The 17,670-nt window shown below is 30.7% G+C and overlaps 1 protein-coding gene across 1 annotated transcript; it reads left to right on the plus strand.

Moving 5' to 3' along the window:
• The first annotated feature begins 1,186 nt into the window (after positions 1-1,186).
• On the plus strand, positions 1,187-16,802 carry LOC108904244. The gene is made up of 3 exons (XM_018706720.1): positions 1,187-1,263; positions 1,370-1,630; positions 16,486-16,802. Exons 1-3 carry the CDS (start codon positions 1,206-1,208, stop codon positions 16,695-16,697), a joined length of 531 nt encoding a protein of 176 aa, XP_018562236.1. The 5' UTR covers positions 1,187-1,205; the 3' UTR covers positions 16,698-16,802.
• Positions 16,803-17,670: the final 868 nt, after the last annotated feature.

Genomic DNA, 17,670 nt, shown 5'->3' on the forward strand with positions numbered 1-17,670 from the left:
CACACTATTGATGTATTTGCTGAATTATCTGGACTTTCGTGTAGCTCAGTGCACCGTATTTCAGCCGAGGATTTGCAAATGAGACGAATCGCGACAAATTCGCCCCCTCTTGTTGATTTATTTTCAAAACGCGGCTGTGTCGCTACTTGTCGCTACTTGTCGCGACTTGTCGTGACTTGTTGGACCATTTCAAAGTGGAAGAGAACTTTTTCGACAAAATCATCACCATGGATGAATCGTGGTGTTATGAGTACGACCCTGAGACAAAGCAATAGTCATCACAGTGGAAGGCCATAAACTTCGGCCGAGAAAGACCCGACAAGTCAAACCGGTCGTGAAGACAATATTGATACGTTTTTCCGTGGAATTGTTCACGTTGTTGTTGTCCCCGAGCATCAAATAGTGAACCAAATCTTCTGAGTGTTTTGAGGCGGTTGCGCTGAAGTGTTCGGGTGAAACTGTGGCGAAGTGGGGACTGGTTCTTCCACCATGACAGTGTTCCAGCTCACACAACCATCTCTGTGGCGAAAGACCGCATGACACCGCTTCCTCACCCACTCTACTCACCTGATCTGGCACCCCGTGATTTGTTTGTTCCCCGGATGAAAAGGGAGCTGAAAGAGAAACGTTTTGCAGACATTCTGGAGGTGAAAAAAAATTGAAGGCGGCGCTGCAAGGCGTCGGAAAGGATGAGTACAAAAGGTGATTCGCGCAGTGGAAAAAACGTTTGAACTGATGAAAAAATAAATTCTGTAAAAATGGTGTTCGGTTATTTTTGGGATCCCCTATAATGTGGCAAACTTCAAGCATTTGAACTGAATTTTAATATTTGACATTAAAAAAAAGTTATGTAGTTATTTCCTGCACTTGAGTGATTTTCGTGATGCTTTGAACGAATTTTGAGCAACAGCGGTTGAGGAAAAACTATTTACAGAATTCCGTATCTGCACCTCCATTGCAACAAATCAAATAATAATTAAAAAGCTATAAATCTGCGCCAATGTCAATCCAAAAATAAAGGTGTAGCACATTTGGAACAATTATCAGCACTTCCTGTATGAAATTTTATTGTTAAATTCGTTATCGCAGTAAACACTGTAATGTTATTTATTTAAATGGGTGGAATATTGGTTTCAAATATAAATATTCCTATATTTCGCACTATTAACTATTTGTTCCAAAAGTTTTCACCGTGGTGGTTCATAATGTTACGATTCCGCTATTATATGTGTGTTTTTGTCATATTTTCGATAATCAAACATTGTAAGTACATTTATTAAATTGTTTGCTACTAGAACTACTGTTAATATCTTATTTTTGTTAAGAGATTGCTGACTAGAGATATTTTAAGTTTGAAATTTTTTTTCAGCTCTGACTCTTTCGTCTCAATGCTATGCATGCCATGGAGAGTACTGCAATGACCCTTTCAATAAAGACAGGGCAACAATAATGTCATGTTCGAATTCTGCGACCTTAGTCAACGGACGAAGTGTGGCAGATTCTGGAAGCCTCGCAAATGGTGACTTCAAATTTGAAAAGTGGGACTCGTTAGAAGCCAAACTGAACAAAATATTCCGTGGCTTATTCGGAACAACTGAATACGTCTGTGCGAAATCATTGTACTTTAACAGTAAGTTATTATTTTATCTAAATAATTTTTTATCACCTATTTAGTTAAGTGGGTATACCGGATGATTTAGTTTGATATTCGCGGCCCTGTATCTCTTTTATTTTAACAAATAGTTATAACAAACCCTATACATTTTTAAATCGCCGCTCAAACTCTATCAAATGACATTATTGGATCGTCTCCATGGTAACATATGTCAAAATTGCTACAGTCAACTGTTTTTGTTCAAAAGACACACTATATATTTTTTTAACAATTCTAGAAGGTATTTTTTCTGTGTTCAGCTATAGTTTCATTAGAACTATTGTTAGAAAAACAGCAAAAAAGATTAACCCTACTTTTCGTAGCTTTATTCTGAAAAATGAAGCAGCTACGGAATCAAGTTACTATGTTTTTAAAGTATCATATTTTATTTTTAATACGATAATAAGATAACAATTTAAAACAATACTTATTTCAAATGTTCAAAATGACCTCCATTTGCTTCCAAACACAGAATTACTCTGTTTATCGCTTCCTCTTTACTCATTTATCTCCGACATTCTACTCTTATTCTGTTTTTAAGATCGTCAATATCATTTAGGTAAGGGCAGAGAAAGAAATCTATAGAAGTGAGATCCGGAGATCTAACATCTTTATCGAATGTTCTTCATCTCTTGCCCTTCTGGGTTTAAAACTCTTCTTTTCTTTTGAAAACTTCCATCTGCTGCCAAATTCTTGGCTAACTTATCGAAAATTTTATCTGATAGAAGTTGTCTCTGCGGAAAACGATGTTGGTATAGATACCTGGCAGCTTTATCGTTCTTTCGGCCCTCTCCATAAATTAAAATCATATCTAGTTTTTCTTGGTTACTGTAAGTGTTCATGTTATAATTAGTTATACAGGGTGAGTCAGTTTTTTGTAGACAAACTTTAACAGGCGATAGAAGTTCCTATAAACATATGTCGTAGATACAGGGTGTTGAATATATTTTTTNGTAACATATTTTATTTTTAATACGATAATAAGATAACAATTTAAAACAATACTTATTTCAAATGTTCAAAATGACCTCCATTTACTTCCAAACACAGAATTGATCTGTTTATCGCTTCCTCTTTACTCATTTATCTCCGACATTCTACTGTTATTCTGTTTTTAAGGTCGTCAATATCATTTAGGTAAGGTGAGAGAAAGAAATCTATAGAAGTGAGATCCGGAGATCTAACAGGCCATTTAACATCTTTATCGAATGTTCTTCATATCTTGCCCTTCTGGGTTTAAAAACTCTTCTTTTCTTTTGAAAACTTCCATCTGCTGCCAAATTCTTGGCTAACTTATCGAAAATTTTATCTGATGGAAGTTGTCTCTGCGGAAAACGATGTTGGTATAGATACCTGGCAGCTTTATCGTCCTTTCGGCTCTCTCTATAAATTAAAATCATATCTAGTTTTTCTTGGTTACTGTAAGTGTTCATGTTATAATTAGTTATACAGGGTGAGTCAGTTTTTTGTAGACAAACTTTAACAGGCGATAGAAGTTCAAGCGATAAGAATGTTCAAAAACTTGCACAGTGGCGGAGTGGAGGGGGTGCTCAACGCCTTTCTTAAACAGAACTTCTACGCCAATGACTATTTTTTAAAAAAACTGTTACTTTCATTATCTACATACAGTTTAACAAAAATAATGTCCCTTCTTCTGTTTTGAAATTCATGTGCGTTTCCGAGTTATTTTGATTTTTAGTGTTTGATGTGGTACTAAATTAATTTATTTATTATCATCTATGGGCTAAATATTTAATTCTTTCAACGAAACCTACCTAAATATGATTTGTTAAGGATTCTAAAAAGCCGGAATCCCTTATTCTCTATCTCTTTCCAATGTAGTCAAAATAAATATTTGTTATATTAAGCCATACTCAAACACAAGACTTTTATTTTTAAGTTGAAATATGTTTAGTACTCTAATTTTAACAATCCTTATTTATTATGTGCTGTGTAAATACTAATGTACTGCAACTAAATTACAAAAAAAAACATTGAATGAACATTGATGTTAATGTTTATGGAGAAATGTTTTGAATTTATAACAATATTTAATTAACAACTTCTTAAAACTTTTTGGCAACTGCACAATAATGTATTGTATGTATGTAATGTAACAGATTTCAACTTATAAAAGTCTTGTATTTGAGTATAGCTTGATATAACAAATATTTGTTTTGACTACATTGGAAAGAGATAAAGAATAAGAGATTTCGGCTTTTTTAGAATCCGTAACAAATCATATTTAGGTAGGTTTATTTGAAATAATTAAATATTTAGTGGATAATTGATAATAAATAAATTACTTAATTTAGTACCACAACAAACACTAAAAATCAAAATAACTCGGAAACGCACAGGAATTTTGAAACAGAAGAAGGGACATTATTCTTGTTAAACTGTAGGTAGATAATGCAAATAATCTTTTTTTTTAAAACAGTCATTGGCGTAGAAGTTCTGTTTAAGAAAGGGGTTGAGCACGCCCTCCACTCTCAACGCAAATTTTGAAGTTGCGTCACTGTCTTCGAAACAAATCAACCGCATCTGTTCCTTGTAACAATCCAAGGGAGTCAAGTGATATATGCACAACACTCCATACCGCTCAGCTTTCCTTTAATCTGTGAACAGATCCATTTCCATTCATCTTCCGAAAACAAACGCTTCGCTACAATAAAACCTATAAATAGACGCACCAAACATAAACGAAACTTAAAAATTATGAATGAGTCTCAATATATATAGCTCGCCCATTCATCCCGTTGGAAGAAAGTAAGAAACGCCAACATTTTAATCTTCGACTGTCCAGAGCCGTGTCATTAGTTCGACGTTTTAATGATTGAAGTCGCCGCCGCCCGCGATTTAATTTTAGCTCGCCGCGGAGAGAGCGTACGTATTATTTTAAGGAAAGCTATACACCTGTTACTAAAACAAACAAATCGGTCGTTTAGCGGGCCGCGGTCAAAGGGAGGCGAGAAGGATAATTACGTGAGTGAAGTCGCCGCAACGTCTCCCACGACTCGTACAGGATGCCTCACCTGCGTCGGGAATAGCTCGAATTATTCGCATTGGCGTTCGCAAATAATAACTTATCACACAGTGGAATACAGTTTAAATGTGTCTTATAGTCTTTCCGATCTCAATTGAAGACCAATGAGCTAGGCAGTATGTACCAGGTTCAGCCGGTGCACAAACACAGCCGCACTGGGTGACCGGTCATAAATTTCAGTTGTTGACAAATTGAATAGTAGTGCAGCAATGCGGAATTTGCTGTGATTCATGTAATTTTTATTTATTATAGGCGCATTCTATTAATCATTACAACGTGCCATTTTGGAGATTTTGAAACGGAACAAGAAGAAATTTACCATCAATATAATAAAATTGTTTGAGGGGATAAATAATTCAAATATGTTGTTGGCCAAATGAACATATAATAGATATTTTCTACTCATTATATACAAATTATTATAATTTTTTACCTTTAGCAGAAAGCTTTTTTAAGACGCCTATGAAACTCATTAAATTTTATTGCTAGGCGTTTTTATACTTGTTCAACTGATTTCGGAAACAAGATACCTACTTCTAAATTTATTATTTTTTAAAAAAAAGTACAGGATAGGATTTTTTATTCGAAATACAATTTTAAATATATATACCAGGGCGGATCTTTAGAAATATCCCACTACTTGGATGTAAGAGGGGGCAAGCTAAATTCCACTGGAATTCCTTCAGGACAAGTCACACAATAAAAGTGTAGATCTCTAGATCTGGGCGAGGTCCGGAACATTTTCAAAATGTTTTTTACTTATATCTTGGAAACCTATGCATTTTGGAAGAATATTGAAGAAGAAAAAAGTTTTAGAATTGAATTTTGCACAATATACTGTAAGTTAAAAATGATTAAATTTATTACCGATGTTGTAAAATAGTAATAATTGATGAAAAAAAGACAAAATAAGTTTTTTGGATAATTTTTTTAAATATTTTAATTGCTCCGAGGGCATACTAATGTTCGTAAAAAAACTAGAGTATAATAGAACAACACATCAAATTTCATTAATATCCGTTCGAGTTTTCGCAAAATAATTTTTTGAAAAAAATTTAGAAGAAATCTTTCGAATTTTGAAAATGTTGCACAGCCTCAAATAAAGCATCTAGATACTTGAAAATTTTTTCACTAGAAAACACCGCTCAATTTTTCAAATGGTCACAGTAAATTTTTAAAATTAACACTGTTTTTTTTTTTAACAATTAGATTACATTTATCAATTTGCAGTTTAGTTTTTTGTAATGTAATCCAATTGTTTAAAAATAAAAAATAAGTTAACTTTAAAAATTGATTGTGGCCGTCCTGATCAACCGATTTCAAATTTTCAAAAACCATTTGAAAGGTTGAGCGGTTTTTTTTATGTGAAAAAATTTTCAAATATCTAGATGCTTTATTTGAGGCTGTGCAACATTTTGAAAATTCGAAAAATTTTTAAATTATTTTGCGAAAACTCGAACCGATTTTAATGAAATTTGGTGTGTTGTTTTATTATGCTTTAAAGTTTTTTTTACCAAAATTAGAATGCCTTTTAAAAAATATCCAAAAAACTTGATTATTTTGCCTTTTTTTAAACAATTATTGCTATTTTGTGGCATAGGTAATAAATTTAAACATTTTTAACTTACAATGTATTGCGCAAAATTCAATTCTAAAACTTTTTTCCTCAACAATATTCTTCCAAAATGCATAGGTTCCAAGATATAAGTAAAAAACTCAGATAAAATAGGTATTTTTTAAACATTTTTCAATTTTGAAAATGTTCCGGACCTCGCCCAGATCCAGGGATCTACACTCTTATTATGTATAATATCAATCCATTGGCGTAGAATATGGGAGTTTTAGTAATTATATCTTCCGTAATTGTACACCAATGGAAGCAAAGAATGTTAAGTATTAAATGTAGATTAAGTAAACTATTTACTACAAAAAAGGTACTCGATTACTCTGATGGTTTATTCGAAATTTGTAATTTCTATCACAAAAATTAAATTAGAAAAAAATTATTTACAATTGTTCCTGATATTCTTTAAATAAAAATGAGACTTTTTAACAAACACGCTTATTGGTTTCGACGTATTCCATATAATGTTGATGTATACGCTTTTCGTAACTACTGAAATCAGCAGTACCCAAACAAGTTTATGGGTAGAGGTAATAACGCTCCTGTAAATTCGTTCTCCCAATTTACATCCATTGGATTATTTTTTATGGGGTCATCTTAAGTCCATGATTTACAAGACATAGGTAGAAAACTAAGAGAAACTAGATGCAACAAATACTCTTAGAGGTGACGAAGAAATTATGCAAAGAGTACATTTTAATTTTCTTCGTCGAGTAAATCTTTGTATGGGTGTAAATGGTGGTCCCTTTGAACAGCTACTATAACATTTTTATTTATTTGCATTCGTGTTTTCCTAATTTAATTTTTGTGTCAAAATTGCTGCAAAATTATTAAATGGACAGTCCTGAAAAAAACTGCTATTAACTTTTTTTCTAGAGGTATTTCTTTTGATTCCTCGATAACCACAGCTTTGTCTAAAGATCTTGAAACTATAGTCTCGATACGACCATTTTTCATTGAGATACGGCCTTTCGAAGATCATTAAAAAATTTATGAAAATTTTTTATTCCTTTCATTTTTTCCAGTAGTGTACAAAAAATTATACCCTCAGATAATTAAAATAATTTTTGTTACAATAATTACCTCGTAATTGAAATTGTATTTCTAACAAAAAATTCCTGTATATTTTTTGCGAGTAGGTAAATTTATTAGCGCACAGTTCATCTTCTTACATCAAGAAGCTCCAAAGAAATGTCAATAATTAGTACATATATTTTTAAATTCAACACCTTGTATTTTAATGAAATGAAGGTGACATTCTTTGAGGAGAAAATTCAAAATAAAAAATATATCTTGCATCTTTTCAGTTTCAGTAAAATCAAATACAAAATACAGTCTATTGACAGGCTCGGAAAATTAATCAAAGAATTAGATATATAACATTTTTCATCAGAAAAGAAAGTCATTATTGAGAAAAAGTAAAATTTTCTTTAATGGACTTGCCAATACTGTACCTACTTACAATTAGATATACCGAATTTTGGTGGGACTAAATTCAGTTTTACACAATTTATAAAAGGAATTGGAGCTTTTCAACTTTTTATTTAACACCCTGTATCTCGTAACTTCTTTCTTGGTTTAACAACTTATATCACCTCTAGAGAGCTTGCCTAACATTCCTGTAACACTGTACAACATCACAGTGACACCAATGTGGAAATAAATAGTGCAAGTATACACCAGCGCCTTCGCCATTTTTTAATAATTAAATACCTACATCAGTTCAAAAATATATTAAATGATAAATCGATATCTACTTCGTTTTATTATATCATATTATCCATACGAATATACAGGGCGATTCAGTCATAATGTCATTAATTTTAACCACGTATTCGGATGGCCTAATAAATAGAAAATCGAAAAAAAAATTGTACTTAACCTTTTAAAAAATAATCAAATTACCCCCTAACTTCCGTTAATTCAGCGCCCTAGTACGCAACAGGGGTGGACAATAGACCTTTCGGACGTTGAAGCGAAACAGCTGATTTCCCCAGGCGTCTTGAATTTTGCAATTAGTTTCAAATTCAAAGTACAGCGGATTCCAACTTTATTAACAAAATGCTATGAACGGATAAGTGGGTGTCTTTTTAGCCGTACTGACATTTTAAATAGGCAACTCTTTGAAAAGCAATAAGTCACACTATACGTACGCTATACGTACTACAAACTGAATTATTAATTGAATGTAATACTAAAAACTCATATTCAATTATAAATTATAGTGAAAATATTAACAATATTAAAAATACTAAATTGTAATAATCTAACATTCGAAAACAATTATTATCGTTAAACTTTTGTTTTTATTAACAAATAAATAATATTTGTTAACGTGTAAAATGTAAAAACAATATATTATTCATTCTTTTGTCTGGGATAAAATGCTTTGATTATTCGTTATCGATAATTACGGATTAAAAACGTATTAACAGCTAGGTTAATGATCGAATATTACGGTAGGACCGAAAAGGTGTTTAAATAATGATTTAAAAATGTTTTAATTGTGTATCCGTATTCTACTCATTCTTCCCTATCTTCCCTTCCTTAAAACTAACTACGTTATGGCTGAATCACCCTGTATAAATAGAGGAAGCAACTTTCACGTGTGAATGATACCAACACCGCGTAGCTTATCATACGCACTTAATAATTTCTTGAAAGTCTAGTTATCATCTGCAAGAATTACTGTCTTTGTGCTTTTCAGTTCCAATTTAATACAACTGCAATAACAGCTGCTCTTGCTTTGCCAAGTTTTAAATCATTATAAAACGCCTACACGGTATCTAAAACTGACCTAATCCGATGTTTAACGTTAGCATCATCGTTATGCGCGAAATGTAGATGGACATTTGTTTTTATTTGGTTTAATTGTAACGCGAAATAGTGGAAGTATTATTAGAATCAGAAATCCAAGTAGTGCAATTAGGAATTTGTAATAATGTTTCGTTCCAGCGTCAGTGAAATACCCCAAAGTAGGCAATGTAAAATTATGTCATACAAGGAAAGTTACATTAAGCATGTAATTTTACACTTTTTGTGTAATTTGCCCAAAATATAAATCTACATTATCCACATCTGTACAGAGTTAGTCACTATAATCTGACAACTTATTGTGAGTTTATTGTTAAAATTACAAAAGTTTTAGCTTTTTTATGAATTTTTTAATTAAGAATTTTTTAAAAGAATAAAAAAAACAATTGAATAATAGAAATCACTAAATTAAGAAATTCTTTAATGGGACACCCCTATATTAGTGCATACTTCGTAAAATTTTTCTCATTTCAAAAATATATAATACGTTACTATTTGTTTCAAGACTTATCGACATATTTCAGTTTAAAACTATTTTTGAAAAATATTAAAAAATATATTAATTTAGTGATTTCCATTATTCAGTTGATTCTTCTAAAACTGTATTATAAAAATTCATAAAAAAGCTAAAACTTTTGTATTAAACATTGTTTTGTAATTTCAATAATAAACTCACAATAAGTTGGTAGATTATAGTGACTAACCCTGTACATTTACGACACCTAAACTGTTATTTTGCTAAAAAACTTAGATCTGGTGCACATGCAGGCTACAACATTGGCAAGGCAAAGGAAAACGTTCTTTATTTAAAAATTGAACATAATTCAAGTTGGTAGAGTAAGAAAGATAGATCCACAAAATAAAATCTATTGAGTTTTATGCGGATTTTCGTCAGATAATTATGATAATTCATTGATATATTATAGTAAATTTAAATAAATTAATCAAATATACTAATTAAATGTTCTTTTTTTTTCCTTTCGCTATAACATAAATATCCAATTAAATAAAATACAACTTTAAACAATTACTATATGCTACAAATGTACTGCAAAAATATCCATTACGAGAATTCCAATGTTTTGGCAAAAACATTAAAATTTACACGAATTACTACTTTACTCTCAGTGCATTGCAATGGCAATAGCCTGGTTCATGATTTTAAAGAAACCTCATTTATAGCAAAACTGTATTTTCAAGGTGTACTTAAGTGTAATATTTAACTAAATCGACAGCGAAGATATATAAAAGTAGGTAGTGTTTTTCACTTTTTATCCCGAAAAATGGTCTCATACTAGTTGCACGTCACTGGAACCGGATATTAAACTAAACTATTATATTATATTAGAAGAATATGACTTTCTGATAAATTTGAAAAAAAAATTAATCCTTGATTTAAAAGAGGCATAGACAAAAATATTCTTTATAATTAAAGTACAATGTTTTTTGGGTTGTTATACCTGGTCAGACCTACATTGTACTTCCTTAGCCTTAGCTTTGACTTGCCCTTGTTGCTCTCGGGCTAGACTCTGTGGTGGCGAATTCGCTACTAGAACAGCTAGGCTCATCCTAATGTTCATAATCGGGAAGCCTAAGGAGTAAAGCCTCATTACGGCGTGTGACTCGACACATCAGGGAAATGAAACTTGGTTAGCTATGGCTCGCTTTTTGTTTAATAACCTCGTCAAAACGGCGCATGATTCGTACTTCAATTAACAATTTTACATTAATTGTTAATTAATTGCCAAGTATTTAGAATGCGTGCCAGTTTTAAAAATGTCTTTTTTCAATAAAAGCCTGTCAGTCAAATAACGGAGGTGCTCATAAAACTGTCTGTTCTACGGATGAGGCCCATCTATCTGGGAAATGCTCCACCATCCTCCAGTAAGTTTAAAATACCAAAAACTACCCTTAAAACTTCAACCGAAATTGTGCTTCTCATTGCACATAGTCCTGGAAACAAGTATCCATGAAGAACTACAAAGCTAATTTTGTTTTCGTATATCCAGTCTGTATTATTGGGTGAGCAGATTGTAATAGTGTACAGTGTCTGTGGATTATGAGTTTAGGTTAATGTCCTGTTAAATAAACTCACGTCATTCACTTGTTTGCTACGTAGAATGCGTGGAACGTCTTCGGACTGTAATTAAAGCGTTTCGCTGTTCTTCACATCATCATCATTAACGTTGATTTTGCAAGAATTCTGCTGCGACTGAGGCCACTTACTAGGTGTACGGAGCTGATGATGTTAGTACCATCACCAGGGAACAAAAAAAAGGACTCCACTGGCCGTGGAGCCTTAAAAATCACTAAATTCTTTTAATTTGTCAAAAATATTAAAATTGTAATTGTAATAACTACTACATAACCTATAGAGAATAATTTTAATTATAAAAACTGCAAATATTCTACCATTGGTCATAATTTTGGTCCGCATCGCACCGCATTTTTTTCCACAAACACATTTCTATATCATCTGCGATAAAACATAAGCGGCAACTTCCAAACAAAGGAATGATGCGCCCACTCGATGTGTCCGTTTCTAACTAGACGAGCAATCCAGAAAAAATTTATAGGTGGGATTGGCCCTGTATAAGATACCATAAATTCCATTACGCCCGTCAGAAATAAGATATTGTCGCGTGAAATTTAGAAAATTCGGGGCTGTCGTCGAATCGACAAAGGATTCTGATCCGTCTTCTTATTGTGACAGGGATAGCGTTTGGTATATAATCAACAGTTTAACGTCTAAATAGTGTAAAATTATTCTGTAAATAATTGCTAGGAAAAGCTAGTTGTCACATAATAATAATATACTAGCCCTTATGTCACTCAAAATGTAGAAAATAATTGAAAATTATACACAATAATAGTTATTTACTGTATAAGTGTTTTAAGTAGCATTTTATCCACTCAAGAATTATTAAGAGGATAAAAGGCAATTAAAACACGAATGCAATACAACGTTTTATCCATAGTCACATCGCACTCATATTTGTGGAGTCAGAATTATTGGAATATGCGCACGACTTGATATTTCTTACTAGTGCTCAATGAAACGTGGTAGGTTTTGTTGTACCTGGTTGCTACGGTACGTTGTTTATTATCAATTATTTGGAGGAAAAAACGAAGAGTAATGACAATAAATGAAGTCATGCTATCGTATTTTTTAAATTTTAAGAAAAAATATGCAATTGCATCTATCTGGTCGAACTATTCGATGTTGAAGGCTACTATAAAGATCCACAAAAATATAGATATAGGAAAATATAACAAGCATGGCAACAATGGTACAAGGGTTATTATTAACGGAAAGGAAGTTAAATCTGATAAAACAAAAAAAAACGAAATGTCTATTAGTATAAATGTAAAAGTTAGTGTTAATAAGTATATAAATTAAATTTGATTTATTATAGGTTTATTATTTTTTCATTATTCTACTAGTGAAATGAAGTTATTTATTCCACTAGTGGATAAAGTATCACTTTAGACGGTTCATATGTGTGGATAAAAGTCCGATTATAAGGTGATTGTGGATAAAATATATTATTACCTCGTGAAATTAATTCACTCTATTAAATATTACTCTCTGATTTAGTTCTAGTACAATAAACAACTATTATACATCCATCTATCGATTTATAATGTTCTATTACTCATAGTTTAATTATGGTACCTTGTCCTGAAATGCCCAGTATAACCGTTGCATTAACGGAGCAGGAGGAAATATATAATTTATTGCACCATTACTTAGACGTAGTACGATGTTTTTAAGCCTGCATTAGTTATAAATGTCGTGCTTTTAATATCGGAGGTCTCTATATAAATACCGATTTATTACGTTTGCCAGCGGAACTCATTACAGACGGAATTAATATTATATTTATTTAAAGTAATGATCTCCAATTACACTTCCAGTAAATGCCATGTAATACAAGTAATTTATGAAAATGGTATATGCAGGAAATCAAAAAACATTGTTGTGAAAACAGCTGCCAACATAAATATTAGTATAATGCTTGCTAGATACGGAATTTTATGTAAAATTTAATTTCCTCGTAAATCTAGGATGTTTGTACTAAAAGTCCATCGACAGTTTTAAGGCAGCTTTTAACTTTTAATGTGTCATTCGCGTTATTAGCTTTTTACACCTCAAAAAAATATATAGTTTCATTTTCATTCCTGAAATTGCCATTATTTCAGTTTTAGCTAATATCAGTTTGAATAGAACTAAACAAAAATTACAAAAGTTTGTAATAGAAAATATTAAAAAATTATTAAAATTTAATATTTATGTGTCCTAAATTCTTAACTCAATTAGTATATGTACTACCCTTTTGCATGTTGATTTAATATAAGAAAATATTAGATATTATATGCATAACATATTAATTGCATTTTGAATAGAAAATAAATTAAAATATATGCTTAAAGATAATTTTAGTTTAGTTTAAATTAAAATCGTAGAATAAATATTATTCTCGTAACCATTACTACTAGTTTAAATGGGAATTTTACTACATTTGCTAAAATGAATCTTTAATATACAGAGTGGATTTATTTCTAGAGAAAGTAGATTCAATTGTTATTATTATGTATTTATTGAACAATTGGATTTAAAAATATTCGGTCCCAGCATAAATCTGCCACACTGTATTTCAAGTAATCTATTTTGTTGTACAGAAAAATCCCAAATATTATGTAGAATAAGAATCAGAGTTTGCTTATTCCAAATAACCATCGTTAAATTCAGGGGAACAACAAACATACAAAAAGAACGAAAAATGACCCGTTTTTCGACATATTTTTCCCTGTAACATTGAAAGTAAGTCCTAAATAAAAAAATTCATTCTTTATTTTTTGCTTATTTGACGATTTTCTATAAAGTTACAAGAATTGCGAATCAAAAAAATTGAATTTTGTATAACAATGGGCGAAAAATAGTAGAAAATCATATGCATATTTGGAACAATTTTTAAAATAAGTAAATATTTATAAATATTAATGAAACTTTGTGAACAAATAGTAAAACATATGTCAATTCTACCCTGAAAATTTTGCAACTATCGATAGCGTGGTTTCCGATTGACAGGACTGTTAATTAAGAAAATTTCAAAAAGTTTATCGCGTACCGTGAGTTTAAATTAAGGTTTAGAAAGGTCACACAATTTTTAGAGATATTTGTTGTCATAATAAACAATGATCAATATTAAAAATACCTATTTTAACACTTTTATAACCATTTAGAATTTTTTTTTAATTTTTCAACATTTTGCTCTATAAACAATTATTTATTGCCCAGGGAATTTTCTATGCAATCGATAAATTCTAAATGATTACAAAAGTGTAAAAATAGGTATTTTTTAATATTGATCATTGTTTATTATGACAACAGGTATCTCTAAAAAATGGTGTGCATAGGGCACACTAAACCTTAATTTAAACCCACGGTACGCGATAAACTTTTTAAAATTTTCTTAATTAACAATCCTGTCGATCGAAAAATTAACATATGTTACTATTTGTTCACAAAGTTTCATCAATATTTAAAAATATTTACTTATTTTAAAAATTGTTCCAAATATACATATGACGACCCATTGTTAATTCAAAATTCAACTTTTTTGATTCGCAGTTGTTGTAACTTAGAAAATAGAAAATTGTCAAATAAAGAAAAGGTAAAGAATGACTTTTCTTTTTATTTAGGGCTTACTTTCAATGTTACAGAGAAAAATATGTCGAGAAATGGGTCATTTTTCATTCATTTTGTATGTTTCTTGTTTCCCTGAATTTAGCAAAATGGTTTTTTGGAATAGGCAAACTCGGATTCTTATTCTACATAATATTTGGGATTTTTCTGTACAACCAAATAGATAACTTCAAACACAAACGCCAAAGCTTACTTTTACTGCTCTATCGCCTGGACTATATACAAAACTGCCTTAATTAATCTAAGGGATCTATTGATACCAATTTGAAAAAAATACATATATAAATTTGAGACTCAGATTGCTTCTGCGTCTTGCAACGGTTCAAACACCTTTACAAATACTATTTAGTGAATCTACTGACATATCCTATTTTTCTTCAACAAAATATACCTAAATTAAAAAACAACATCTGTGTCATTTAGTTTATGGAATTCAATGTTATTGATTTTGACAAATCACCTTGTAATCTTAAACAAAAAGAAAAAAGGCCATTCTATTATTTCATATACAGTTATAATTTTAATTTTAATGATTTAATTAACAACAAGCACTGATTATCGAGATGTTATATATAAAGTCACATAATAATTCTATAGACAAAAAGTCGGATACAACACAGCCAAAACAAAAAATTCAAGTACAATCTACAGTGGCATTATCAAGCAAGTGGTAATCAAATGACAACACCCAGTAGTATATTATAATTTTCTTGTTTTTCATAGTTTTTTAATTTATTTTTTGTCCTACTATAAACTGGCAGCTCCAGAGACCTAGGTACACATATTTTAATATTTATTTTGAAGACGACCACACATATTAAAGTTTTTTCATAGACAAAATTATATTAAAGGAAAAGTAATCTAAATTTTTTTAAATTTGATTCTTAAATTTGACTCAATTCATTACACGATGAATTTAATTATATGGCGGTGGTTTTATCTCACTGGAAAAGGCAGCTATTTTTCCCTCTTTTAAATATACATACTTTTATATTTACTTGTTTGATTGTGTAGGCTAGATCAGCAATTTAATTAATAATTTTGATATGTTTGTTTTTTTAAATATTATATTTAAATATTGTTTTAATGACCTTTTCATCAATTGATAATTTTTTATGATAAATTGATATATTAAATTCTTCTCTAGAAACCATTTATCTGCCCTCACAGTTGTTCTGTTTGTTTTTCAGTGACTTTTTTGTTTGTCCGAATTCATTTTCATATTTTGTTTTAAATGATTTGTATATATTTTTTAAGTAATTGATTGATATATACTTTTTATCAAATTAATTGTTTGTATTTTAGCTACTTTGTTCTTTTTTATTGCTGTTTTATTATTTATGCAATTGTTCATTGACAACACACATAGATACGCAACAAAATACATTGCATTTTGTTTATCGTAATTCATACTTTTATTTGGATGTTTATTCATTTTTTATTGTAATTTTATTGTTACGTACACAAAATAAATAAACTGCACTTATAAATAAATATTCATTTCTTTTAAATTTGACGCGAATGCATTCAAAGTGACATTTTACTCCCTGGAAATAGTTAATAAAGCCGCGCTTTTAATCCCCAACAATTGGAACAAGAATTGTTTTTGTCTACTAAGTTTTTCTTTTGATTTTCAGCTGTCCATCAAACAAATATGACCATCAGAAGCTGCATGCCGAAAAATCTGAAGGGCATGGACACCTGTACGTATTTATCCAACATCATAAGCGGCTATGGAAAAGTTCGAACGTGCTCCTTTTGCGATACTAACATCTGTAATTCTGCAATAAATCTGAGGACCTCCGTACTCGCAGTACTAGCTATTAGTATTTTGAAAATTATCTTTTAATCCTTAATATTTGTTAAATATGTACTGTTTTATATTGAAGGACCATTAATACAATAATAAATTTAGTAAATGTATATTTCTCTTCAAATTAAGTATATAATTATCTGTTGGTAGGTATATTCTAAGACAAATAAATGTATGGTTTATTTCAATAAATGATGAAAAGAAAACATCTTTTTCTTGGAAAGGAGGAGCACTCGTTGGATCAAGTTTGTTACTGATCTTGTCAGCGATGCAGTGGGAAACAAGAAGTTTATATTTGTTACTGAAGTACATTATTTGTCTCTATAAAGTCGTCCTACTAATTCCATATCTTTCCGAGCTTTTCAAAGCTGTAGTAGCATTTAAAATAGGTAGGTACCACTACTCTTTGAAAAGCAAAAAGTCGCTTTTATAATTAAATACGAGTTTTTGGTATTATATTCAATTAATTATTAATTTATTAATTAATAAATTATTATTTGTATTATTGGCAAGTTCCATAGGCTCTGCTGAAGATGGTAACAATTTATTCGCGATTGAAATTTTATTTTATATAGAATCTTCTATATACAGGGTGTTCGGAAAGGTCGTGTCAAAAATGAAGGGGTATACAGGGAAGCTCAAAATAATTGTAGTGCTTCATAAAGCTTTAGGTGCACACAAGATAAGTTCAAAACTGGTGTGGGATTGTTTACATATGCTGACTGAACTGGCCACCAATAATACAGTCAGACTGTGTTGGGTGCCAGGGCACAAATACACCAGGAAAATTAGCGAAAATAAAAGAGAAACTCGAAAAAAGTCCTATCCGCTAGATTATTGTAAAATTGTCTAAAGGAACATAATACAAGACATCTCTCGTCTCGTGAGTCAAAAACTTTTATTAGCTAACTTTTCTATTTAAACAAATAATTGAGGAAAACAGTTTTTTCACTTTGCAGGGAAAACCATCAATTTTAGCGAAAAATTACTCACGGACAGCTTGTAGGGA

Source organism: Anoplophora glabripennis, unplaced genomic scaffold, assembly GCF_000390285.2.
Source record: "Anoplophora glabripennis isolate ALB-LARVAE unplaced genomic scaffold, Agla_2.0 scaffold13, whole genome shotgun sequence".
NCBI lineage: Eukaryota > Metazoa > Arthropoda > Insecta > Coleoptera > Cerambycidae > Anoplophora > Anoplophora glabripennis.

Excerpts from the sequence above, each read along its gene's own strand:
- LOC108904244 (XM_018706720.1), top strand. The coding sequence starts at position 1,206 with ATGTTACGATTCCGCTATTATATGTGTGTTTTTGTCATATTTTCGATA. Across the intron at positions 1,264-1,369 it reads ATTTTCGATAATCAAACATT|CTCTGACTCTTTCGTCTCAA; the intron begins GTAAGTACATTT and ends ATTTTTTTTCAG. Across the intron at positions 1,631-16,485 it reads GAAATCATTGTACTTTAACA|CTGTCCATCAAACAAATATG; the intron begins GTAAGTTATTAT and ends TTTGATTTTCAG.